The following is a 26,000-nucleotide window of genomic DNA, read 5'->3' on the forward strand; positions in this document are numbered from 1 at the left end:
ATCATGTGAAGAAATAGTGTGAGTCAGAATATGAACAAGCAGTGGCGATTATAGACCCTTTTTTAGGGGTTTTAAATTTGATCTCAGCACCCCTAAAAATAAATAAAATATTCGTTTTTTTATTATTATTATGTTGCGAGCCCATCTGATGGTTGGTTTTATTTTAACAGGTTTTATGTACTTTGGATAGTTCTGTCATTATTGTCTTTCCCTCAGGGTTAATTAACTATCTTAGAGTCCTCTCTGTAGAAATCTGTGATTGTTTATTCTGAACCATTATTATTATACATTATAGTAGACCACTCTATGTATTAATATTTCTTGTTGTAATTTGCGTTCTAGTGAAATTAGCTGAGCCCCCCCTAAAGTTCTGATCCTAGAATCGCCCCTGTGAACAAGCATGTGAGGGTTAAAAAGTTCCCAGTTTTGGTTGAGTCACCCAAACGTGCCTCGGATTGCGAAATTCCCGATCGTCCCTGAAGGCAGCAGGGGATGAGGAAGGCACCCTGGCAACGCTGTCACTAAGCTAGCTAGCGTTAACGTTATCCGTGTACTGTGTAGGCTTCTGCTTTGTCAACATGCTCTTACATGGTAATCCAGCCTATCTAACTTTTAATCTTAACATCGCAGCTTCCTCAAAAGCCTGTTAACAAAATGTGTGATGGAGTTTTATTTTAACGAGCCAAGCTAGCCTTTCGTCGTAGCTACACAATAAGTCGGACCAGCTAACCTGAACGAGTTGTTGTTAGCATTTAGCTTCTAGCTTCGGTGAATATGGCGATTGTCTCCGGCTCCTGTGCCCGGGTGAACGGCTCCAGGAATGGGCCTTCTGTGTCAGCGACGCCGTCCGGATCCGTGGGACAATCTCAGCCCATGATAGCGGTGTGGGAATGGCAGGACGACCAGGGCTACTGGAGGCCTTACAGCGGCCAGGTGAGCGCCTACATCGAGCGGTGCCTGTCGCCGCGGGGACACCGAGGAGGAGGACCCGGCTCGACGAGCATCTGCCTCGGACAGTCAGACCCAAGCCTGTCGCCTTATCTCATCGACATACCAAGCTTGAAACAGTTCCGGCAGGACACAGGTGAGACTATCTTGACATTGTATACCATTTAAACAACCTCTTTTTAACGCATGTTTATAATATTTTTTTGTTAAAATAAAATTGTGCCTCGGAATTTTACAGATATAAGGCCCCAAGTTAGCTGCTTTTAGCTTTAGCTTTAGTTTACGACGTCGCTGTTGTTGTTTTGATTTGAGTGTTTACAGTGGTCTCCAACCCTGCTCCTTGAGAGCTACTGCCCTGTATGTTTTAGATATCTCCCCCACTCTAACACACCTGATTATAATAATGAACTCGTTATCAAGCCTGTTGACGAGCTTCAGCTGCTTGATAACAAGTTAATTATCAGAATCAGGTGTGTTAGAGTGGTGAGGATACCTAAAACATGCAGGGTTGGAGATCACTGGTTTACATACTTACATACATACATACATACATACATGCAGCACAAGATCAGACAGATACCCAGGAAGAAGATATCAGCTTAAATCCACTCAGTTTCAAAGCATTAGTATCAAATACTGATGTACAGGGTTCCCACGGTCATGAAATTCCTGGAAAAGTTATGAAATTACAAACACTGTTTTCCAGGCCTGGAAATGGTTTGGAATTAAGTGAATGTTTTGAATTAGGGATGGCTCAATCTGATATCAAAGATAACATATATAAGACAGGCTGCATTAACTTGGACCCCCCCCCCCCCCCCCCCCACACACACACACACTTTTACCATGTCAAAAATCAGTAGATTGATTTAATATGAATATACTAATCATCAATCTCTATACTTTTAGCTTTTTAATATTTTCTGATATGTGATCTGGGGCCAAACGCTTCCTCTGGATATAATTATAAAATGTACCCATCATTTTTCTCACAGTATAGTCAGATCAAAGTGTCAAAACACCTGTTAAATGGCACCAGAATACAGGAAATGACATCTACTCTGTCAAACATTTTAATTCTTCAGAATTTCACTGGAAAAAATGGAAAGAGTTTAATGTTATTATAGTTATTTTCACAAAAAAGTATTATAAAATGATATACTATCCTATACTAATAACAGATTACCTTACCTAGATTACCTATATTAATATCACCTGAGCACAGAACTATTCTTTTTGTTCTATTTATCTATTTATTTTTATATTTGAGTTAGTCTGTTTTTCTACATAATTTAGCCTTTAATTGCATTCGTTTCTTTTTTTAAAAAAATCCCTTTTTGTTGTTTTTTACCACTTTGTTGGCTAACCCTAACATTTTAATTTCCCTTTAGGATTCATAAAGTATCAACTGGTATCTATTTAACTTATTAAGCATTTGCACAATTAAGGTAAAAAACAAATCCAGTACAATGTCAAGAGACAATACAATATATTTCAACGCTGCTATGAGTCGTCACATTATTGACACTGGTGATATTAGCATATTGTTAAATGCTGCTTTGTGCTAAACTGCAGGGTTAACACAGCTTTTTAAATGTACTATCACCTAAACCTGGTCTGTAGCTCTTCTAAATAATGATTTTTAAAAAGTACTATTTAAACAAAGCCATAATGCCACAGCTTTACTCAAATAACTGAATTGGCTGCCATGAGGGGATAAGCTTTCACCAAGTCAAAGATTATGTTGTTTACATGGCTGTCATCTACAAAAGATTGAACTGTGAGATCTATTTATGGCTGAATATGTGAGGAAAAAGTTTGTATTCTGCAACTTGAATTTTGTTTATTCATGGGAAATATATTTGCATATGTTTTTAATTTTCAGGAAAGACACGCTCAGTACGTCGGTCCCTGTTTGCCCAGTCCTCAGGCCTAGGCAGTGGCGTTTACTGGGAGTGGGTCAACGATGAAGGCGGTTGGACTCCATATGAGACTCGAACCTCTATCCTTTTGGAGCACAGCTACCAGGCCCGACAAGGCACGGCAGACCTGGGCCCGCACGGATACAATTACATAGTGGATCTCACGTCTCTCACCCAAGTGAACAAATCCTCGGGTTTCAGGCGGCAGGTGCGACGGCAGTGTAACCTACCCTACCCGCTCGCCTCCTTCGGCCCCCCGGCCATCCCCTCGGCCCCCGCCTGCTCCTGCCAGCAGTGTTTGAGTCACAGCAGTACGGGACCCATTCCCAGCCGTTCGCGTCATTCCTTCTCGTCGGGCAGCCTGAACCGGCCCAGCCTTCAAGGGACGGGGAGGGCTGCTGCTGCTCACCCTACTTCTGTCTACTCGCCGTACCCCAGGAGACCCCTCTCTGTCGGGGGCATGTCCTGGGGCAGTCCCTGGCCACCACCGGCCTCTGGTAGTCAACTGTCTGTAGCACCGCTTCTTACCAGCTCTACCAGTGCCAACGGGTTAAGGTTGGTATCTTAACATTTGTGATTTTTGTTTGCTGTTTAAAACAAACACTTACGAGCCAAAACAGCAGCAGTAAAGTGTTCTGCTGGCTCCTGGGATGTATGTCATGCATCCCCTCTCCACCCTCCCCCCACCCCTTGTCTTTCCTGTCTGTCTCCACACTGACCTATCAAGTAAAACAGGAATGAGAAAAAAAAGGCATGTGGTGGTGATGTTTGTTTTTGGCTCGGTCCCTGTGACTCTCGTCTGTGTCATCTCCAGCTTCACTTCTTTTCTGTTCCTAATGTGGAGCAGAAAACAGCTCGCACAGACGCATCGCTGACTTAAGTGGTATAATGAATACATATAATATAACATATAGTATAACATAATAATATGCAGGTCACTTACTGTTTCTCACGGCTTCATTTTTCTTTCACATTTAGGTTTTTTTCACATTTTGCACAACATACACTCTGGTCTGCGTCTTGAACTCATCCTCCTCATTATTGCAGTGATTGCTCAATGATTAGGCTGCTGCTATTAAGAATCAATAATCAAATACAGTACTGTGCAAAAGTCTTAGGCCACCACCACCACCATACAAACAAAAAATACAGGAAATATGTACACAGAATTTAACATTAATTATTAAATATTATTATTAATTAAGGTTCCTTTCCATTCAGGTTTAAGAGAGCCAGGTTCCTGCTATTGCTCAAGTGTAAGGAGAGGTTACACTGAATACTTGCCCTACAGCCTTTAGAAGCTGTTTCTTGAATACTGCATACACATTTCCTGTATTTTATGTTTGTATTCTAATAAAAACACTAAGTAATGATTTATATATGGTCATTATAGGATTGCTAAAACAACAAATCTAATGGTAGCCTAAGACTTCTGCACAGTACTCTATATGTATATATATATGTATATATATATATATTATGTTGTCTTACAGTGTAATACAGTTCCACTTATTTAGCATTTGTTGTTTTTTTATTTTTACGACCCATTCATCAGCGTAGGTAATATTTTTTAAAAGTTATTTCACATGACACTTGCAAAAAGTCCCAATAAACAGAGAAGAAAGACCGGCAGCTTCCTGTTGGACAGTAGGTTAACTGAGGGCCTCACTCATATCAGTGCACATTTCCTTCTATTGTGTTACTGTATCTTCTTTTTTGGCTGATAAGCAGTCTGTAGGGGATAAATATCCATACAGGGATTTTTACGTTATTGAAATGTTGTTTCATCTGTCTGGATTTTTTTGTTTCAAGCACTACTTCTATACTACACTACTTCATTGTTGGTGTTTTTTGTTGTGTTGGTGGTTTTGAGCACAGGATACAAAAAAAATGAGGAGTCCTAAATAGGGGCTGCAACTATTACAATTATTTTAATAGTTGATTTATCTGCCAGTTATTTTCCTGATTAATTGTTTAGTCTTAAAAAAGGGAGGCCACAGTGATGTCTTCAGTTTGCTTGTTTCTTGTTAAGATATTTAATTAACCGTCAAATGTGAAAAGGGGGGAAAAAACCCCTGAGCAAATCTTCACATTTAAAAAACTTGAACCAAGTATTTTGACTTAAATAATTAATCAGTTATTAAAACAGCTGCTGATAAGTTTTCTGACGATTGACTAATTCATTAGTCAGCTAATCATTGCAGCTCTAGACAGAGAATTAAGTCATTTATGTGGATAATGTCTATCAGCTGCACAAAAATAAAAAGCTGATTCATTTTTTTGGTATCTGGGTCAGAGATAAATAAGTGTTGGCAAGATGAGCAATTCAAAAATATCTTGTAATGACATTTTAATGTAAATGACTGACATTTGCACCATTTTTTACCAAAAGTAAGACTGAATGCTCCGAAAATGTCAAATGGTGTAACCACAAAAGAATGATAAATATTAAATGTTTTAATGTATTTCTACATTTAAATCTTAAAACATTTTGTCAATATTGAGCAAGACATATCCTAAAAAAAACAAAAAATGTTCTTAATAATTTGTGACAAATGATAACATTTTTTATTTAAAATTAAAAAAATAAAATACTGGTTACACCACTTGACACTGGATTGCATCATATTATTGACCCATATTCGGGTGATATCCACCTAAAAGAAATGTGTATGGGGTGTTTTTACTTCTCTCAAATGTAAAAATTGGGCCAAATGTGACCCTTAACAATATGTCAGGGTTAAGCACATATTCATCAATATATTGGCTGTTGAGTCACGCTTTCCGTAGCTGCACTTGCACATACGGTCAACGTGGAGTTTTTGGCTAATCAAATTCAGGCCCTCATGGTCATTTATGGGTAAATCTGATCTGGGCTGGTTTTTTTCAGCCACTTAAGTAAAAGTAAGTCAACCTTTTGAAGTTAATTTACAGGAAATGTTCCACTTTCCCAGTTTTACCGCACTTGAATACTGTAATTCCCTGAAGGGGATTGGAAATAGTCTTTATGTTCTTCCTGCTGTGTTTTTTTTGCTGACTGTCTCTTGTCCTTGTTTCCTGTCCTGTAGTGTTCCTTCCATCTCTGTGCAGCTGAATGGATCCACCAGTGTGAGCTCTGCCCTGGCAGGTAAACGGGTCGCTAACCATCCATCCTGACTCTCTCCTCCTTACCTCTGCTTGCTCTTGTTATGCACCACACTTTTTTGAGTTAGCAGCAGATTTTATTCAGTTTTTTTCTTCATGCAAAGTCCTCTGCATTTTGTCTTGTGAGTGTCAGTCTGTTTAGGATTAACATAGTTTAAAATAAAAAATAAAAAAAGCAGGGACGAGAGGGTTAAAAATAAAAGTGAACGCACCCAAAATTGTTACGCACACTTGGAAAGCATGAAAGTCCCTTTTTATTGTTTAAACCTTCACAAAGAGGCTTCCATTGAAAGAGAAATAAAAGTGATATTATCCAGTTTGTTAAAGCAGTATACCTGAAAACAACCCCTCCACATATGCTTTTTTAATCACGAGCTTGCACAAGCTTTCCTCACGCTGTGCAAAGCATTTGGCCCTGGATGCAAAAGCACGATTAACGCCAGTTTTCAGTCTTGACACTATAAGGCAGCTGTGCCTTCAGGAGTTTGTGCTTTTTTTTTTTGTCCCACAGCTCCACTCAACACTTTTTTTTTCAATCCAATGGCTCAAGGCTAAACAACATAATAGATGAGGGTACTACTACTCCCATAACTAATACCTCTATCTTCATGTGTGGAATACATAATTCAAATAATTTTCATTTCTGACATTCAATTTTTAATGATGAAAATAAAATGAATGATTAAGCAGTGAAAATAAGGATGAATCATTGATTAGACTTGTCACTAACGTTACTATATTTCTCATTACGGCAAAATAGGAACCGACTGACAGCCAGTTGTACCGACAGCCAGCACTCGTCATCCTGATTTACAGAAAGTTGAAGTTGTATTGCATGTTTTATTATGTGATAAATGTTTCATTCACATTCACAAACATGCTAAGATGACTTTTAAGGCTCTGGATTTTAAAAATTGCTGTTAATTTAACAAACGAGTCAAAATCAATGTGTATTATGGCGTATTACCTCGCATGCTGTGCCATATATATGTGTAGATTTACACAATGTTATTTTAATAATGCGTTCAGGGTTTCACAACTTTCTTCACGGTACGATATTATATTTATTCAATGGACGTTGACTCAATGTTTGGCGATATATCACAAAGTGTACCACGGTTCGATTCAGGAGCCTGCGATCGATACGAGACGATATCACAATCACTTCCATTCATATCAAATCACAAAAAGCAACTAAAATATCATTTGACATTTTTATTTCAGAGCTCAACCAGACATTTAAATGAAAAACTATCTATTCTATTTTTAATAAAAATAGACCTCCTGTTCCCTAGAAAGCTCCACATTTTGATATATTGCGTTTTAAAATTTTCACATCCTGTAAAAGAAAACTGAAAAAACAATAAGTTACTATTTTTATAAATTAAAGCAGGATTTTCTTTCAAAACGAACGAGACGACCCACCTCACTTTTGCCAAAGGACGTGCAGCACCGGCGCATTTCAGGCCTTTCTGTGTGGGCTGAGTTTATAGTATCTCTGAAGCATTTGATGATAGACTTCAGCTACGGACATGTTGTGGTTTAGTTTTGGTGAGGAAAGTGTAAAAATATATACCAAGATGGAACAAAAAGATGAAAAACAAAGGTTGTGACAAATGACAGTATTGATTTTTTTTTTTTTAGGCCTGTGATGATATACTTATCACCCAATTTCAAAACTATTACAAAACTCATGACCGTTGATTTGGAATTGGTCCTCCATGCAAAACTGATTTTAAATTGAATGAATAGAAAAAGAGGGCACTATTTTCAGTCTCATGCTCCAGTATACTGTGTGACAAACCGTCCTCTGGTGTCCTTATTCCACTGAAGTACAACACAGAACTGGCAGATAAGATAAATGGTCCACAACTGCATTAATTAATGAATTAATCAATCTGAAAGCGTCTTACAGTCTCCTGCCTGTATGACATTAACAAACCATGGGGGAGTCAGACTGCTCCTCTGTGTTAATTTTAACGTCATGTCTCCAGCAGTGGAGAGCGGCTTCTCTGCTGCACCGTTAACTCCGGGAAAGACATTGTCGTCCGACATGCTGAGCAGGAGCAGGGTTGTTGAGGTGAAACAGGTTTAGGTTGGTTTACGTTGTTTAATGCTGCAGTTTCAGTGTTGGTCAGCTGGTCTCATTTGTTACTGTTGGAGTTAGCTGCTCTGCTCCGCTAACGTTAGTCTCTTAGTGACAGTGTAGAAAGCTCATAATTTACTTTAATGTTCATCTCGCAATGGTAATTATTTAATTCGGCCACCATTTTGAAGAAAAAGTCAGAGGCTCTGTCCGAAATCACTCTTTATTTACTATATAGTGCAATATATTTGGGTCAATGACGTATAAGGATTTGAAACAACTCAATTTTAGAATAAAAAAACAAGCATATCTAATGCAGTAGTTCAAACATTCAGAATGTTGTGTACCTGACAATTCATATTACAATTTGAAAGTGATTTTTTCAAGATTAATTGGCACTGGCCTGAAAAAAAAGTAATTTGGTGCGACCATGATTCATCTTGAAATATCTTTTCTAAATAAAAGATCATCATTTACAAAAATTAAAAAAAAAAATTCAAATACTTTGTTTCCAAACACTATATTACTGAAAACTTGTAAAAAAAGACGTGAAGCGTGTTAAGTAAATTGATTTATTTCAAGATGAATCATGGTCGCACCACATGACTCTTTTTAAGGCCAGTGCCAATTAATCTTGAAAAACCCCCACTAAAATCACTTAATTTCAAATGTATAATATGGATCTTCAGTTACACAACATTCTGAATGTTTGAACTACTGCATTAGATATGCTTGTTTTTTATTATTCTACAATTGAGTTGTTCTAAATCCTTATACGTCATTGACCCATTTACCCTCCGCCAGTTTATTTGAGTTTGTAAATATATCCACTACATAATGCCCTAAAATATTCCCCCAATGGAACGAAAAAAGTAGAGTCCATCCATGGCATGAACACTACTATCTGTGAACAAATCCCACAATGCAATGCTCCACATTTTAAAGATGTGAAAACTACCGTCATATGACTCTACGGCTGATGGTGACGACACAAAATTATGTTGATTAGTTAGTGTCTGAAATCTTAATTTACTGCTCACTAGTGAGTGAACTCTGTAGTGTTTATTACACAGGGAGCAGTGAATGAGTGAATAAGAGAGACATTTCAGACACAGCCCAGCTGCTGCACGGCCTTCACAGATGAGTTCAGTCTTTTTTTGTTTCGTCAACATCACCTGTCAGAAATTTCAGCACAGGAGGCATCCAATAATACCAAGGCCTTTGACTTATCCTTGGCCTTCCTCCAGTTCCAACTATTTCATTGTTGGAAGCACACACACGTTTGCTCGAAGCCTCGTCAATTTTTCTGCTCCTCAAAGATACTCAAATTCTTCTAAATAAAAACAGAAAATAAAATCAAATTGGTCTGGATAGAAAGAAAATCTGCACACTTAAGTATTTATAATTATGTATCATAACTTCTTTTAACATTGTGCAAACTTTTTGTCATTTAATTTATGTTAAAATGTCAACCGGGTCTGACCAAACCTTCAGTCTAATTGAGGATCATTTACCCACTATGTGGTTAATATGGTTTAGCTATATGAAGAGCCAATTAGACATATTTATCAGATTAATATTAGTCATTTGTTAGTTATTACTTAGTTATAATTCGTTGTTTTTATTCTAATATTTTATTTTTATGTTTTATTTTGAGTTTTTATGAAGTTTGGGATAAAAAACATAATGGAATATCTCACTTTAATTGTTAAGCAGAATATTAGCTCAAGATGACAAGCGGCTTGCAGGAAAAAGAAGAGATTCATTGGAGAGTGAAAAGATTTGTGCCAACAGGATTTGGATTGATTTGCAAACAAGTTTGATCATTTTGAAGCATCTTATATTTAAAATTCATGTGTACAAGGCCATGGAGCTGTCTGTCAGAGTTTCACATGTGTCATTTATTTATACCATTTATTGACACACAGTCCCCCTTTTTTTGGTGCTTTAGTGTCTCCTGCAATTGTTTAATTGAGTGTAACGTGATGCTATTCGTGAGCAGGTTGACGTATAGCTGGCAGGCGAGTTGTAATTGTCATAAAATGATTGGATTGACATGTGAGGTGAGTCCTCACTGTTGTTTTTTTTTTCTTTTTTCTGCCGCACACTTCTAAAATTATAACTCTAATTATAAGCGTTTCTTGGCTGTGATAAGCTGCATGAATCAATACAATCAGGTTTGCAGGAAGCTAGCGGAGCAGAACCTCATTAATGAAAGCACTGTACCGTGACTTTGGTGAATCATTCAAAATGGAAGGTCACTCATGTGGTGTCTTCTGCAAATGCAGAGCTTTAATGATCATTAGTCATTAATGAACATTTATGGTAATCAGCACTACTGCCTCCACTATTGTAGAAGGTACAATATACATGTTAAAAACTCCCAAACTTCACTCTTCTTAGCTCTGGTTGCATTAGCTTGAGTCAAGGTTGTCGTAAATGGATGTAAACCAACATTCATTTTAGGTGACCAAGCGACAGAAAAATGCGAGGTGTATCTGTTGGAGGTGTTTTTTTCTTCTTATTTGGGTCAACGACAAATAGGAGTTGGCAAGATGAGCAATTAAAAAATGTCTTAAAAGCAGCATCAGGTTTGTTAAAATGTACATTTTGTATTTTTGTTGGTTTTATGTCATTTGAAATGACCATTTTTATTTTAACCAAGAGTGAGACTGAAAATGTCAAATGGTGTAACCACAAAATAATTATAAATATTTAATACTTAACTTTATTTAAGTGTACTTTTGGAGTATTTTTACATTTAAATTTATGTAGTCAATATTGAGCAGGACACATCCTTTAAAAAAAACATTTTTTCTAAATAAGTTTTGATGTATGATGTACATAGTGTTGTGTTGCAGAAGCCGATTATATTAACCCCACATTTTAGTTCATTTATTTTCCTGTATATAATCATATTTTTATGAAAAAATACTGGTTACACCAAATGACACTGGGTTACATAATGTCATTGACCCATTTTCAAACTGTAAAATATGTATAGTTTTTAACATTAGCCACCACAGGCTACTTGATATATAAGACCAAGTAAAGCTGTAGCTTCAAAAATCCCTCCGAGTGTGCTGACTTGACTCGGAGTTTGTTTTTACATCTTTAACAGAATGAACATGCTGTTATTTCAGATTTAAATGGTTTACGCTGCCTAACGTGCATTTTTCAGCTATTTGTAAGGATTGTTGTTCCCTGTAGTTTGCTGATTGACTTTCAGCTTCTGGGCACCATCAGGTCATGCTTAGCTTGCGCATATTTAGGCTCACAGCAGTAGTCCACGGTTTCTATTTTCTATATTATTTTAATTGTCAACGAATGTCACGTTCAGAGCCCAAACGAACATTATTGTAGTATTGTTTGTGTATCCAAATTCAGATATATCTTACTCCTCTGTTTGTTGTCCAAAAACTATCTTAAAACAAATCAACGAGCCGTGTGCCTTCGCTGTTAAGAGTCCACTCACATTAGCTTGTTTAGAAACAGCTACGAATCTCCAGAGAGCAGGTTGTACAACGTTATTCGAAGTAAAGTTTGTGTTATGTAGCACAACAAACCGGGGAAATTAGGTGAATGCTCTGTGGAGTGTGTCTTAGACAGAGCTACTAGTTTGGATACAGGTTTTAGACACACACACACACGCATACATACACTTGATACTTTTTAGTGGGATTAAAATTATTGGTGGTTTAGTTCTACACATGAGATTTGGGGACAATAAGAAAAATATAGAAGATCGCCAGCCTTATCCTATAATAAATGAATCAAAAGCAAGGGACAGAAGGACTCCGGTTCATTGTTGACACATAAATCATCTTTGGTTGTAATTTGAAACTTCTTGAATGCTGTCGGACTTCCAATATGTTGTGTGTGTGTGTGTGTGTGTGGGTGTGAAAGAGGGGACGTAGTTGAAACATCAGTTGCTGCTACATTTCTCATACCTTTGATTTGTTCCTTTCTACTCCTGCATATCTCCACTTGCTCTCAACCCTCACCTGCCCCCGCCCCGCCTCAACCCCACCCCCCACCCTTACCCTACCCCACTCCAGGCATGGCCTCCATTTTGATGTCAGCAGTTGGACTCGGCGTGCACTTCACCACTGCCCCTCTCCCTCAGCAGCAGCAGCAGCAGCAGCAACAGCAGCAGCTACAGCAGCTACAGCAGCCACAGCCTCAGCAGCAGCCTGCTCCTTTCTCTCTTCCTCCTCCTCTCCTCCCCCCAGCCAGCAGGCCCAGCAAGCCCCACAGCAGCAGCAGCAGCAGCAGCAGCAGTTCAGTTAGGAGAGCAAAGAGACAGCACAGGAGAGGTAGCTACCAATGCCACCAAGCCCTTCCTCCACCTCTTTTTTTTTTTTTTTTTTCACCACAGGCTTGAGGAACATTTCATCCAGCATCAAATCACTTTCATTTGTCTATATGTGTTCTTATAAGGCGTGTTCACACTGCTCCACTTCGGGTTTAGCTTTCAAAAAGAAAAAGAAAGTGCTGCTGCAACTGTGGTAATAATCAGGCACACTAACGTGCTCTAAACTCACCTTTTAAAAAAATCAGACTACCTGTCAGTAACCTCTCTGCTGCTCCACCCCCCCCCCCCCCCCACCCCCCCCCCCCCCCCCCCCCCATAAAGTCCTGCATGTTTTCAGCTCTCAAAGATACAAGATGCAGCACTTCTTTACAAGCTTCTGAGGGGAGAAATGTGGAAATGTGTGGACACTTGCCTTTTAAGCGGTGTACATGTGTGTACGTTGTGTTTAATTCTAACCACATGTTCATGTACAGATGGTTGACAAAAGTAAAGGAAAAATTATTTTTAAGAAAGTCAAGAAACGACAACAAAAAAGCAGATGCTTCACACCGGTTTGATGAGTCTAAAAAAATAATGAGAATAACGAGCTGTGGCTTTCACAGTCACCAAATCTCAACCAAGTTTAAATACCTGTGGAAGGTTTTTAGAGTACGATGCATCATCGTCTACCATCATCAAAACACCAAATAGTCGGAGGAATGGTTCTTCCCTCCAGTAGAAACTGCTTAGGAGACTTTTTATGTCTGGTTTTTCCTTTTTTCATTCGTCAACCATCTGTATTTAAACAAGTTGTCATCTGGAAGGCCATTCAATGTCTGCTTTCGTTGGAGATAAACACGCGTCTGATCTCCAGTAGGTCATATTATCACATGCTGCTGCATCAACTTAAATAAACCTACACATTTTTTCATGTATGTGTCACTCCATGTTGTCTGGCAAATTAATATCGTTAACTGAGTGTGTTTTGGTACAACTCTGCTAATTTGAATGGTCTTCAATGCTGTGTCGCTCATCTGTAAGTTCAGCTTCATTTTATTGTTGCCTCCTCATTTGATTGATTTTTCCTTCCATCTTCCATCTTTGCACTATCATAAATAACCCTTCTTTCACTCTCATCGTCGACCACCGTCTAATGTAAATACCTCCACTTATAAGCAATGTGGGACATGTCAGACACAAAGGTTTCTTGTCTGGAAACTGATGGGTGAATATATTTTTCTTTTCAGCTGAGAGAAAATAGCCAAACTCTTAAACCTTTCAAAATCTGCAATTAAATGGAGCTGTCATGTTTAATAATCAAAAAAAAGAAGATGAACGTTATCTTACAGGATTTTTTCCTAAACAGACTTGACACTCACGTGTGTGTGTGTGTGTGTGTGTGTGAGAGAATGTGAGAGACGTAGAGATGTAGTGATATGCAGTAAGTGTCCACACGTCACGGTGCCCATTGTGGCTTTACGTTAACACTGTGTGGTTCATTATGTCATCATGAATTCAAATTGTCTCTGTGGCTTAATTTGTTTGCATTTGCCATTTTTAAAAAAAATTTTAAGTGTTTGATTGGCTACAGTATGGACACGACAGAGTAGAAATATGTGGCTAAAATTTGATTCTGAATAAGTAGATAATGTGAAGAAAATCCCATTTCATCCTCATCTCACCACAGTATCGTCTTGATTGTTTGTTTTTTTTTTTCCAGCTCAGTAATCACTTTGTTTTCTGCTTTTGTTCCTCTTTCAGCCTCTGCTCAGAGACCTGAGGATGTGATTCAGCGCTACATGGAGGTAGTGGCCGGAGTTCCAGATGAGGTGAATGTTTCATGATTTTGCTCCCAGATGTCTCAACATAACCTGAAGAAAATATTTGTTTTATACTTGTTCCGTCAAAGATTAACATTTAGCCACTTTATGATGAATAAGCTGAGCAGTGGTTGACAGAGGTTCATCTTGTGTAACATCAACATAAGTAGAGAAATTTCATATAGCTGCATGCTATTGCTGGCCTTCATTTAGTAATTGTGATTCTCAACACCCACACCCATTCCCCCACCCCCAGGACTGTATTATCTGCATGGATCAACTGTCAAATCCATCCGGCTATGAGATGCCGTCAACAGATGAGGGCGGCCCGAGCATCCTGCCAGACACTGTGGGGAAATTCATCAAATGTGGACACACCCTGCACATGCTCTGCATGCTCGCCATGTACAACAATGGAACAAAGGTACAGTGCCGACGACAACTGTTATTTTTATTTTATGGACAAATTATTACTGTCAAAGTTACATTGTGATATAATAAAGTTAATAAGTACAGATTGATCTTAAAAGTCCGTCCTCTAACCCCGAGCGACCACAACAGTAGTTTAAAATAAATGATGGCAGGTGTGATCCTAAAGGGACAGTCCAGCATTTTGGGAAATATGCTTACTCACTTCCACTCTTATGTCTACATTAAGCTGTGGTAAGGAGGCGAGTAGCTTATCTTAGTACAGAGACTGGAAACGGGGGAAAGCAGCTGCTGTTTTGTGCTTGCCAACCACACAGTGATGACAAGACTTCAGACAGTCACAACACCTGGGCCGATGGTCGCTGAGTGATATTTACAGAACATAACTGCCCGTTAAAACACCTCAACTTGATGTTTTTAGTTTTCAGTTTTTGTACAGATTTAACAAACAAGATATAACATTTAATTAGTGAGCGTAGGGGCTTACCACAGTTTTCAGTCTCCTGGTTCTAGGTTCATACCATGCTGTTATTATTGGCTGATTGAAAGGTAGGAAAAGCACTAAAACACTATGGTTAGATGTGGACACTATTTAATATTTATTTAAAGGATATATGATTTGCAGGAGGCTCTTCTCTTTTCTTTGTATTGATAACTTACAAACATCCATGAAGTACTGGTTGATCGGATCGGATGTGACTTGTTGAGCAGGAAGGGAAGCCACAACAAAAGTCTCATCAGTGGATCATTAAATAATTGATCAGCACTCACCTGGTTTGTATTGATCGGCCCGGTTTTAAATGGCTCTCTGGTTGGTGGTTTCTCCTTAGGATGGCAGTCTGCAGTGCCCCTCATGTAAGGCAATCTACGGAGAGAAGACCGGCACCCAGCCCAAAGGCAAGATGGAAATTTACAGTGTCGCCCAGTCGCTGCCGGGCCACCCAGACTGTGGCACCATTCAGATCATCTACAGTATACCACCTGGCTTACAGGTACCTCTGCGCTTTGTGATGCGTCTCTGTCATGTATGTGAAATGTGTAGTACCAGGTGTGAAAAGTGAAGCCTATGAGGAAGTGCCTTAAACCTGCATTCTTTCTAATGGCCAGCAGGTGGCGACTCCACTGGCCGCAAAATATCTAAGTGAACCTCCCATAATCCCGAGGGTGATAAAATCATGATCATGGAGGATGTAAATTGATTTTAGGACGAGAGTTGGGGGGAAAAAACTTGCTAATGTTACACTGAATAGCGATGAAATGATACTTACTGTATGTTTTGTGTATACACAGTTCTTGTTAAACCTCCTTGACAACACACACACTAAAGTCCTGTTTCCATTAAGGAAGTTTTGGGTAAAATTTAGGAGGCGGGAACTTTACAGGAACGTCCTCTCACTCGGTCCTCTCAGCTGTTGCGTCTCCACTGCAGAGCAGGACCTTGATAGGACCCACCGGACTGTTTCAATCGTAGCGTAATCGCTGTGACCGTGATGTCATTGAAGCGACGCAAGTATACCCAGTCAGCACCTAGTCAGGCGGTTACTAAAACTAAAATGACCCTGTAGTTCCTGCAGTGGAAATGGCCCTTAAGAAACGTCTAGCCAAGTTCTAGCTAGCTAAGAAAAATAACTTAGACCTGAGACGTAGCTACATGTCTCCCTTTAGCTTCACCCTGAACAGCCAAAGCACCGTGTTGGTCTCCTGCAGTGTCCAGCCTGAAATCTACAGAAGGTAGAGGCATTTTAGCGCGTAAGCCTGTTGGTGTTTTATGAGCACAAACACAGCCACACCGTTACACACCGTGCCGCACATGAATGGGTTTTTCCATGTTGCTTCCTCTTGAGGGGCCTCAGTGGTCAAAGGTCGCAGGGTCACTGTTCTGGTTTAGTGACCGTGTAGGAGATCAGGAGTTCCTTATCTTGATCCTTAATGTGTGCAGGATGTTGGGTAAGACCACGGGCTAAACGACATGGTGAGTGAGAAGTCTGGAAACCTCACTGATATGTTGTTAGCATTCCTGGAGGGGGGTTGAAGAAAGATCTGATCCTGTAGCTTGAGGGTTTGCAATCAAAACATGAGGTGTTTTTTTTTCTCCTACAGATGATTAGTTATGTTTTCAATGAGTTTCTACCCGTCTAATCTACAAGCAGAAAGCTGCAATTCTTCAGCCGTTCTCGACTCCATTAAACATACGGAGCAGTGTGACTCAGCGCATATAATTAAAATGTAATGTTTACTTAACAACCTCGCCAGTGGCCCCCAAAGTAATTAGAGTTAGAGAGTTTATTTGTATGTGTATGTCATACCAACTACAGGAGTTTCTGATGGCCTGTGTGTTTAAACTCATGATGAAGAGGAGTTGGAAAGTGAAACAGACTGGATACCAAATCATCTGACAAGCTGCCAAGAGCTACTGGTGTCAAAAAATGAGACCGAAGGGTTCCTATAATAATCATAATAATAACTTTACTTATATAGCACCTTTTTAAAAACAAAGTTTACAAAGTGCTTTGACAGACAAAGCTAAATCAGTACAATACAAAGCAAGAGACTGACATTGACAAGACGAATAAAATAAAATGGAATAAAAGACAGTAACAATAAACAAACGACATCACATAAAAGCTGGTCTGTAGAAATGACTTTTGAGAAAGTTATTTTAAAAGAAGTTACTGATTCTGCGAGCCTTATTTCCTCGGGCATGTCGTTCCAAAGCTGAGGGTCCCTTCAGCTACATTTGGAGGGTATAGCTAATAATCACATAGGGTCCCTGGTGACTAACCGTTAATGCTCCTCTTGGCGTCTTCTTCTTCTAAAATTTCACAAATGAACACTGTTTTTTCCACCAATGTCTAATTGCCAAACTCAAACTGTTCCTCGCATTTAATGACCTGAAGATCGTTACAAGTGCTTGAATTTCCTCTTGGCTGGATTACCGCAGCGCTCTTTGTTTGGGAGTTAGAAATCAGCCTGGTCATCCTGGTCTCACTTGCAGCTGCTAGACTACAAACTGGTATCAGAGGGAGTATCACACCTGTACTGGCGTCGCTACATTGGCTGCTGGTCAAGTATAGGACTGAGTTTAAGGTTCCGGTATTTGTCCTTAATGCTTCTTATGGCCCAGTGCCCCGAGACATCTCTGAGCTCCTCTGCCCCCTCTCCAACCCCAGATCTCTCAGATCCTCAGACCAGCTGCTCCTGGCGGTCCCTCCGTCAAGGCTAAAGGGGGCTGTGCATTTGCAAGTAGCTGGCCCAAAGCTTTGGAACAGTTTGCCATTTTAAATCATGACTCAACTTAAGACCCTCATGTTTTCTCTTTAGTTTAGTGAATTTCCAAATAAGTTTTTAACAAACTGATGATTTGGTTCAGCTCCACTGATGTGTGACTTCTGTGGAGAAGCAGAGTCTAACTGGAGACACGCTTCTAACTTACTATTACTCTTTAGGGAAAACTTTAATGTCTTTCTGTGTCATTGCAGCAAAGTTACAACAATCAGATTTATATTGAGCCGTTGCTCTACTGTTAATAATCTACTAAAGCACCGTTATTGGATTATTTTATCGTTCCTGTTGTTCTCTAATATTAAACTTTTATATCTTTCCATTAATCAGTTTGTGTCCTCCTCCACCAGGGCCCGGAGCATCCTAATCCTGGACAGCCGTACACCTGTAGAGGTTTCCCTCGCTTCTGTTTTCTACCAGACAACGACAAGGGCAGGAAGGTAAAAACAACACATCTTTACATCTCACAGCAAGGTCTGAATCTAGGGGAATCGTTCACATACAGACATTTCAGTTCTCAGTCTTTCATCAGTGTTTAGAGCATTTCGTAAGAGTGTAAATATGAACCAATATGTATCTGAAAACCAGTGCGACAGTCAGAGATTCGATTAGAACAATCTGCAGAACCGACCTAAATACAAAAAAATTCAGAAAACAATGGTGCTCCCGCTGCCTCAATCACACACCTGCATCGCACCATCCACCATATTCCTGCACTGAAAGAAATATCATGTTACCATGTTCACCACTTCCTGATGTTAACATTTGCTGTCAATCAGCACCCAAACAACAGACATCAAATGTATTCTATCTATATTGTCTTCAAATCTTATAAACTGAGCAACAATTTCCAAAAATTACCACCAACAGCCTTGAATTTGGCTATTAAGACCATAATGATGTTGTAGCTATTGCTATCCCGAAAAAAAGGCCACTAAGAAACTTAGTGGCCTCTTATTTGTGACATGTGCCGAAGTCCAGATAAAGTTTAATGTTTATTGAATGAAAAACAAAAAAGATTCACTATATTGCACTTTAATTATTAAACAATACCTGGTATGATGTGACGACGATAAGAAAAGATAATACAGATTATACACTATACAGTACACATCTGAACGAAATTTCGTAGCAGTGGCTCAAAAAATAGTGCAGAATATTAAAATGCTGATATTAAAAAATAATAAAACGGGGGAAATATGCGCCCTTTTAGTGGCTAAAAAGTTATCCTGTGTATTTTTTCGCCCCAAAATGTTTTTTATTCAGTTTTTGCAGACAGTACAGAGTAACAACTTAACATTACATCAGATCATCTGCATACAAACATCAAATTGCATTGAATTTCGATTATTACAAATGTATTTTTTTTGTATCTGATCTTTTTTTTCATTGATTTTTCTGTATAATCTGCATTACAAAATAAGTGCACTTGTAAATTATACAGTATGTGTATGAAGTAAACATGAAAAACAACAATACAACAGAGTATAAAAGAAAAATGTAACAGACCAAAAGAGAGGAGAGAAAGCAAGTGGAAGGATATCACCTACAAAAACAACAAAAATAAATAATTAAAATGAAGGAAATAAAAAGAAGAAACGAAAAACTAGTGGACCGTGTATTAAGATGCATATTTAAATCCTCTGAGAGGGAGAGATACACACCAGCAGCATTTATATCGTCCCACAGGTGCAAACGATCAGTCACATAGTAAGAAGTAAGACACATCATCAGGTAATATATACTGTAAAGCTCAAAGCCATTTTACACAGGACTCTACATAGTGCTCCTTCATGATTGTAGTGTCTCACCGTGATTAAATTAAACATTTTGTGTTCATTATAAAGTTGTGTTGTTTCCACAGTGAATTAGCAGCTAATTTCCTGCTCGTTGGTAACTGCAGCTGTACACTTTAGCTTCCATAAATAATCTCTGATGTAATACACTAATGGAAAATTGGATTAAATTATTCCTGTTGTTGTTTATCTGCGCCTCAGTCTCTCTCCCCCCCATCATCAGAGTCCTTGGTGTGATGTTCTCTTTGTCACAGTGTGGATTTGAGATAATGGAAATATCAAAAATCGGACACACAGCCTGACCCTGTGTTTTTATTTTTATACACAGGCGACAGTTCGGTGAAGAGTAGGAGCTCTTCACGCGTTAAAATTATAGCATTTTTTATTTCCATTAGTCAGGCGGCCGATCTGTTGTGATTAACTGCAGTTACATAATCCTGTTTCAGCTCAATTAGTTTGTTTGTAGGCTGCGTTACATGTGTGTCTGCCTCTAATGACGGCTGCCAGCGCTGTCATTGTGCTCCCCACTGATGGCACGGTCAGCTGAGCCGGACTGAGCAGCAGTAAAGGAGTTAAACCAACTTTTTCATCAGTAAATCCGAGTTTTTCTTCTTCGTGACATTGCGTACAGAGCGTGTAAACTCACTGCAGTGGCAAAGCATGTTATTATGTAGCTGATGTGAGCACTAACAATTGCTTCTATTATCAATTAGTCTCAGTTATTTGTGACATAGCTATTTGTCCATAATCAAAGTCAAACTAGAAAAAAAATTCATCATTTTCTTTTTGTTTACTTTAACAACAAGCAAAAGTAAACTATAGAACTTAATTAGCTTAACTGTTAATTAAATATATGAATAAATTAAAAAATAAAAATTGACCCTCGATGGTCCTACTTACAGTATATAAACCCCTTAAGTTCTGCCCATTTCTTACAAAAGAAACCTAAACGAACTAAATCAATAACTAATAAAAGAAAATACTAAATACGTCTTCGCTAAATTGAGGAAATATTTTGAGTGATTAGAAATAAATATACAGACAGAAAATTCAGCTATATGCTGCTAAATGCAGCTATTTTATTAATCGATTGATCGTCTTTAGTCAATTTTTTAAAGAAAAATATCTCAAATTCTAAGAAATGTGAATATTTTCTGGTTTCTTTGTGGTCGTCTTCTTTGACAGTCTACTGAACATCTGTTGGATTGGACAGAATACGACAGCTGAGGACATCAGCTCGAGCTTCAGGAAACATTTTTCACCATTTTGGGACATTTTATCGACCAAACAACTAATTGATTAATCAAGAAAATCTAAAATAATTACGTATAATTAAATTCATCATTAGTTGTAACCCTAAAATAAAACTAACTAATAAATATCTCTATTATCTCTATCTATTTGTTTGGTGAAAATGTCAGAAAGTAGTTCCTGAAGCTCCATTCAGAACAAAACCGCTGTGTTGAGTTGATGGTGAGACAATGAAATACGATCCAGGAAGTCGAATCAGAGCTTATCAGATGCTCACAGACTGGATTTTACTACTCTGGAAAGTTATCATGGTGGAAATTATTTTATCTTTCTTAATCCACCAGGAATGTGCGCTTGCGTGTATGTGATTGGCCAGCGCAGCGTCATGCTAGATGATGACATGTTGATGCACAACATTTTTGGAAGACAATCAATCAGTCAATCAATCTTTATTTATATAGCGCAAAGGCACTTTTCACTTTCACCTTACTTACCAACATTTTAGGTTGGCGTCCATCTGCCTCGACCGGTTGGGATTCATGTAGAGAGAAACAGGAGAGGGAGAAGGAACCTGTGTTGTTTTGCTGGCGCTCTCCTTAATGGTACCATTACTTCGTCAACGCACTGGATCCATTCAAATAAACGAGGGCTGTCCAAATCCCATGACATCTTCAGATTGCTTGTTTTGTCATCCCGACACTCCAAAAAGTAAAGATATTCAGTTTACTGTCACGTAAAAGAAAGAAAAGCAGCAGGTCTTTACATGTGAGAAGCTGCAACCAGAAAATCTTGATGCTAGAAAAGAGAGCTTCGATGATTAAGATTATCAAAATAGTTGATCTCAATAGTTTCACCTCTTAAATATGTACAGTACCAGTCAAAAGTTTGTTAATTAATAACTGCCTATCTCTGTGTGTTGTAAAGGTTCTGGAGCTGCTGAAGGTGGCGTGGATGCGCCGCCTCATCTTCACCGTGGGAACGTCCAGTACCACCGGAGAGCCCGACACGGTGGTGTGGAACGGGATTCACCACAAAACCGAGATGATGTCCAACTTGTCGGGCCACGGCTACCCAGACCCCAACTATCTGGACAATGTTCTGTCTGAGTTGGCCTCTCAGGGCGTGACAGAGGACTGCCTCAAACCTCTGGGGGGCGGCGGCGGCAGCAGCTAGGTCACGGCTCCGAGCGTCGCGCGCACTTCCACTAACTGCTGACCCACCCAGTTACAATCCATCAACATCCACCTCTTTTTCCAGCTGGACTTTCTGCAACCTCAGTCTGTTATTAAGTAATGTCAGCGTCCGCCTGAAGCTCAATGAGTGAGCAAACAGGAAGAAAGTGAGCAGAATAAAGGTTTCTCTGGAAGAAGAGAAAAGAGCGTTATATTGAGCTAAGAGGAAAATGTGGCTCCTGTTACTCTAAAAAACCCCTTTCACACATGTACTGCAACCCTGAAGTTATCCAACATTATAAACCTGTATGTGAGAACGCACATGTCCAAATCACTCAAACCGGACATTAAACGGATTTTACTCGGCTAGCTCTCTAGTGTGAAATCCGTGTAATGTCCGATTGAGTTCATGTGTAAATAAAGCAGGCCGTTTACTGAGAATTCCCAGTGAGCGAGCAAACGGGTGTGTCAGTGACATTTCTATCATGTGACTGGCAAGAAACTGAAATAATAGAAATATCCGAACGTGAAGAAAAAAGATTAATTTACACAAAGACGACGTCGTCAGACAAATTCAAGCAATGCCAAGAGCCTCGCTTGTTTATGAGCAAATTATGAACTGGTTACATGACTGTGCATACTTTTTATTTTAAGATGGTCTACAGTAACTGGCAGAGAGGCCGACAGGAAACAGGGAGAGAGAGAGAGAGAGAGAGAGAGAAAGGGGAATGATCTGCAGCATTGGTCCCAAAGACGTGGCGACTATGTGGCATGCGCTCTAACCACTTAACCCACCAGGGTGCGCCGACTGAGCATACTTTTAATGTTACATCCCGCCTCCTGCACGCTCTACCTTGGCGCCTCCCCTCGCCTAAACTAAACCGAGTATTTCCAGTACAATCTCCCATTGCTACATGTGTGAAAGGGGAAACTCCAGACAATATCCGGAACCGATTCTCCGGACATTTTCTGGAGTTGATACGTTAAAACAAGCGTGAGCCTCTTTTTATCAAAGCTCTACTAACTGGGGACTGTGTTTTTTTGTTTTATTTTCTTTTAATGTTTATTTTTTTGGCATCAAGAGACTCATCTGCATCCCCTCTTCTTCCAGTTACCATGAGTATGGCAGCTCACACTTGGGGAGGGGGGGGGATTAAAATCTCATGAAGCACTTTAGTTCTGACGGTGCATTTAGCTGACGAAGACGTGTGATTTCCGGTAAAAGGGCAGTTTACTTGTTTTTCGGATTGGGAAGTTATGCAATTGAAATGTTTCTGCTGATAAACCTTTGTGTTTTCGCCACAAAGACACACTGAAACTTCTAGTAGCAAAGTGATATTAGCCCTTTTTGATGAGAAGAGGCAATACTTTACAGTTGTAAATAAATAACAAAAAAAACAAACGTGAATTAAACAAAAATAATGTAAAAAAAAAAAAAAAAAGAAGAAGAAATGTTGTGTCAACAAATGCCAGTCAAGGAGAATAGAATTGTGTATTTTTTAGCATTTAACACTACTTCTAATTTGACCATCTATTGGTTCATTTTAATCTGATTTGATAAGCGGATGTCTAATGCACTCATGGTGATTTTTTTTCATGTTTTGAATCTACAGTAACGATGCCGCGGAGCATTCAGGCATCGATTCTGTCATTCAATACGTCACAGTTTGTGTATGTGAGAAGGGACAAATCCTATATATATAACTTGACCACCTCAATCCTTTTCGTCCGAATAGATGGGACGGACTGTCGAGATGTTAAAAAAAATAAAGAAGAAGAAATAAAAAAACTCTGGTTAAGAATATTCTACATTGTGACAATCAACGTCATCAAACTCTCGTCTTGATTAAACAAGACACGTGAAGCCGCGGCGAGCTCGTTAACGCTCCCGCCGGCTGTGAAACTCACCTCCTGTATTCACATGCATTATTCTGCTCACAGTACTGCTGCACAGTTGCTGAACTGAGTCTTGAGACGACATGTATACGAGCAAAACTGAAAAGAAAAAAAAAAAGTCTGCAATAAAGAACTAAAAGTAAAATGAATCTTTGGATCTATCTGTGACTTAAGACTGAACATTGACCTGTTTGTTTCCTGTATTTTACGTTTTCCTCTAACTGCGTACACAGATTTTTATTTATTTGACTATTTTATTTAGCTTTTGTTGAGGTTAAATGTGTTAATTTACTTACCGAAAAATGCTCCGGCAATGTTTCAACCTGCTCATCAGAGTCAGGAAGAGTGCCAGTTCATTTCCTCGAGTGAACCTTGAATATTCAACGGTAACACTGTAATGTTTGATGTGATGTAATGTAATGCTCCTGGTCATCTCAAATGACCTCTTATTATTATATCATTATATTATTTGGCAGTTGTATGACCGTCCTGAGTGCTCATTAGGTCTGATGGCTCTCAATAGATGTCTGCCTGTAGCATTACAACTGAAATATTATATTGTGGAGAGGCATCTTATCAATTACAGACCTCCAAACAAGGTAAAACAGACATTGAAGACTATTGTATGTATGTTGTGTATTCAGAGTTGCATCAATGAGGTTTTCATAATCGAATAATCATCATTTTTTAGGTAGCAGTGTTTTCTACTAAGAACCACAGGAGTCATGGAAACAGTAATAAAACTTTTCACTATTCAATAACTAATTATACACTTAAAAAGAGGAAGTATAATAGCAAAAGTCCAATAGTTTAAAAAATACAGGAATGAATTTGCAAGTAACTGAATTTCAAAATCAATTTGCAGTTTTAACAATAGAAATAACAACTTGCAAACAGAATTAGAAATACAGATTTTAATCAGGCTTTTTATGAAGGGCAATTCTCTTTTTTCCATTCACATTTCCATTTCCTTTCTGCTTTTCTTTATTCTATTCACTAATCGATTTACTGAGTCATTTAACTTTTCCATTTCCACTTACTGTAACTCTTTGGGCCTTGCTGCGGAGAACTTCGAGGGTCATGGAAAGAGAAATAAAACATTTCATTCTCCAATATCTAATTGTACAATATAAAAATAATTACAAAAAAGAGATTTACAAAAGCAACTTTAAAATAGTCAATAAAAACACGAATGAGTTCCCAAATTAATAAATGAATTTCAGAAACAATTTGAAAATGCAGTTTTAAAAACAGAAATCAATAACTTTTGCAAACTGAATTAAGAATACAGCTTTTAATCAGTTTTTTTAAAGGTTAATTAACACTAAGATTGTATTCCAACAAATACGGACCGGCTATGTTGGAATCAAACCTTAATATCACTACAAACAGTCAATTTAAGGCCCAAAAGAGTTGCAAAAAGTAGAAATGGAGAGGCTAAATGACTCAGCAAATCAATTAGCAAATAGGTCAAAGAAAAAGCAGCAAGAAATGAAAATAGAATGACGATTTTCCTTTTTAAATTCCTGATTATAAGCTGTATTCTTAATTCAGTTTGTGAATTCTATTTTTTTTAAACTGCATTTTCAAATTGATTTTGACATTAAGTTATTTATTTTGTGGTTAAATTATGCATCTTTTTAAAAAATAATTCCTTTAAATTTCTACGATTATTTATTGTTACGCTTTCTGTGATGCTTTTGGTAATCTAGTTTTCTGGTTCCAGCTTCTAAAATGTGATGATTTTCATGTTTTCCTTCACGTTTGACAGTGAATTAAATATTACAGGTTCACAATTTTTCATGTCTGTCCTAAAACAGTCTGCTGCGAACACAGGAAGAGTAACTGTTATCCAACGCAATTGCTAATGGGGAACCTAATAAAATAAACTAAACATACTTCCAACAGGAAAACACTGTCCAAGGAAACACGTTTTTTTTTACTAAAACGACAGTAAATG

General features: G+C 38.5%; 1 protein-coding gene across 2 annotated transcripts; it reads left to right on the top strand.

Annotated features, from left to right (window-relative positions):
* Window positions 1-471: 471 nt before the first annotated feature.
* On the top strand, window positions 472-24,189 carry dtx2 (deltex 2, E3 ubiquitin ligase). 2 transcript variants are annotated; one of them, XM_062433209.1, is made up of 9 exons: window positions 472-1,084; window positions 2,834-3,425; window positions 5,939-5,997; window positions 12,159-12,416; window positions 14,156-14,223; window positions 14,471-14,638; window positions 15,474-15,635; window positions 18,276-18,365; window positions 21,897-24,189. In XM_062433209.1, exons 1-9 carry the CDS (start codon window positions 775-777, stop codon window positions 22,143-22,145), a joined length of 1,956 nt encoding a protein of 651 aa, XP_062289193.1. In that variant the 5' UTR covers window positions 472-774; the 3' UTR covers window positions 22,146-24,189. The 2 variants fall into 2 exon arrangements, with proteins under 2 accessions (XP_062289193.1, XP_062289194.1); XM_062433210.1 differs by lacking the exon at window positions 12,159-12,416.
* Window positions 24,190-26,000: the final 1,811 nt, after the last annotated feature.

This window comes from Scomber scombrus, chromosome 14 (assembly GCF_963691925.1).
Source record: "Scomber scombrus chromosome 14, fScoSco1.1, whole genome shotgun sequence".
In the NCBI taxonomy this organism is placed as follows: Eukaryota; Metazoa; Chordata; class Actinopteri; order Scombriformes; family Scombridae; genus Scomber; species Scomber scombrus.

What these genes read in the sequence shown, in the direction of transcription:
- dtx2 (XM_062433209.1), top strand. Translation starts at nt 775, where the DNA reads ATGGCGATTGTCTCCGGCTCCTGTGCCCGGGTGAACGGCTCCAGGAAT. An exon ending in ACCAGTGCCAACGGGTTAAG is followed by an intron (nt 3,426 to 5,938) that starts GTTGGTATCTTA and finishes CCTGTCCTGTAG; the next exon opens with TGTTCCTTCCATCTCTGTGC. An exon ending in TGTGAGCTCTGCCCTGGCAG is followed by an intron (nt 5,998 to 12,158) that starts GTAAACGGGTCG and finishes ACCCCACTCCAG; the next exon opens with GCATGGCCTCCATTTTGATG.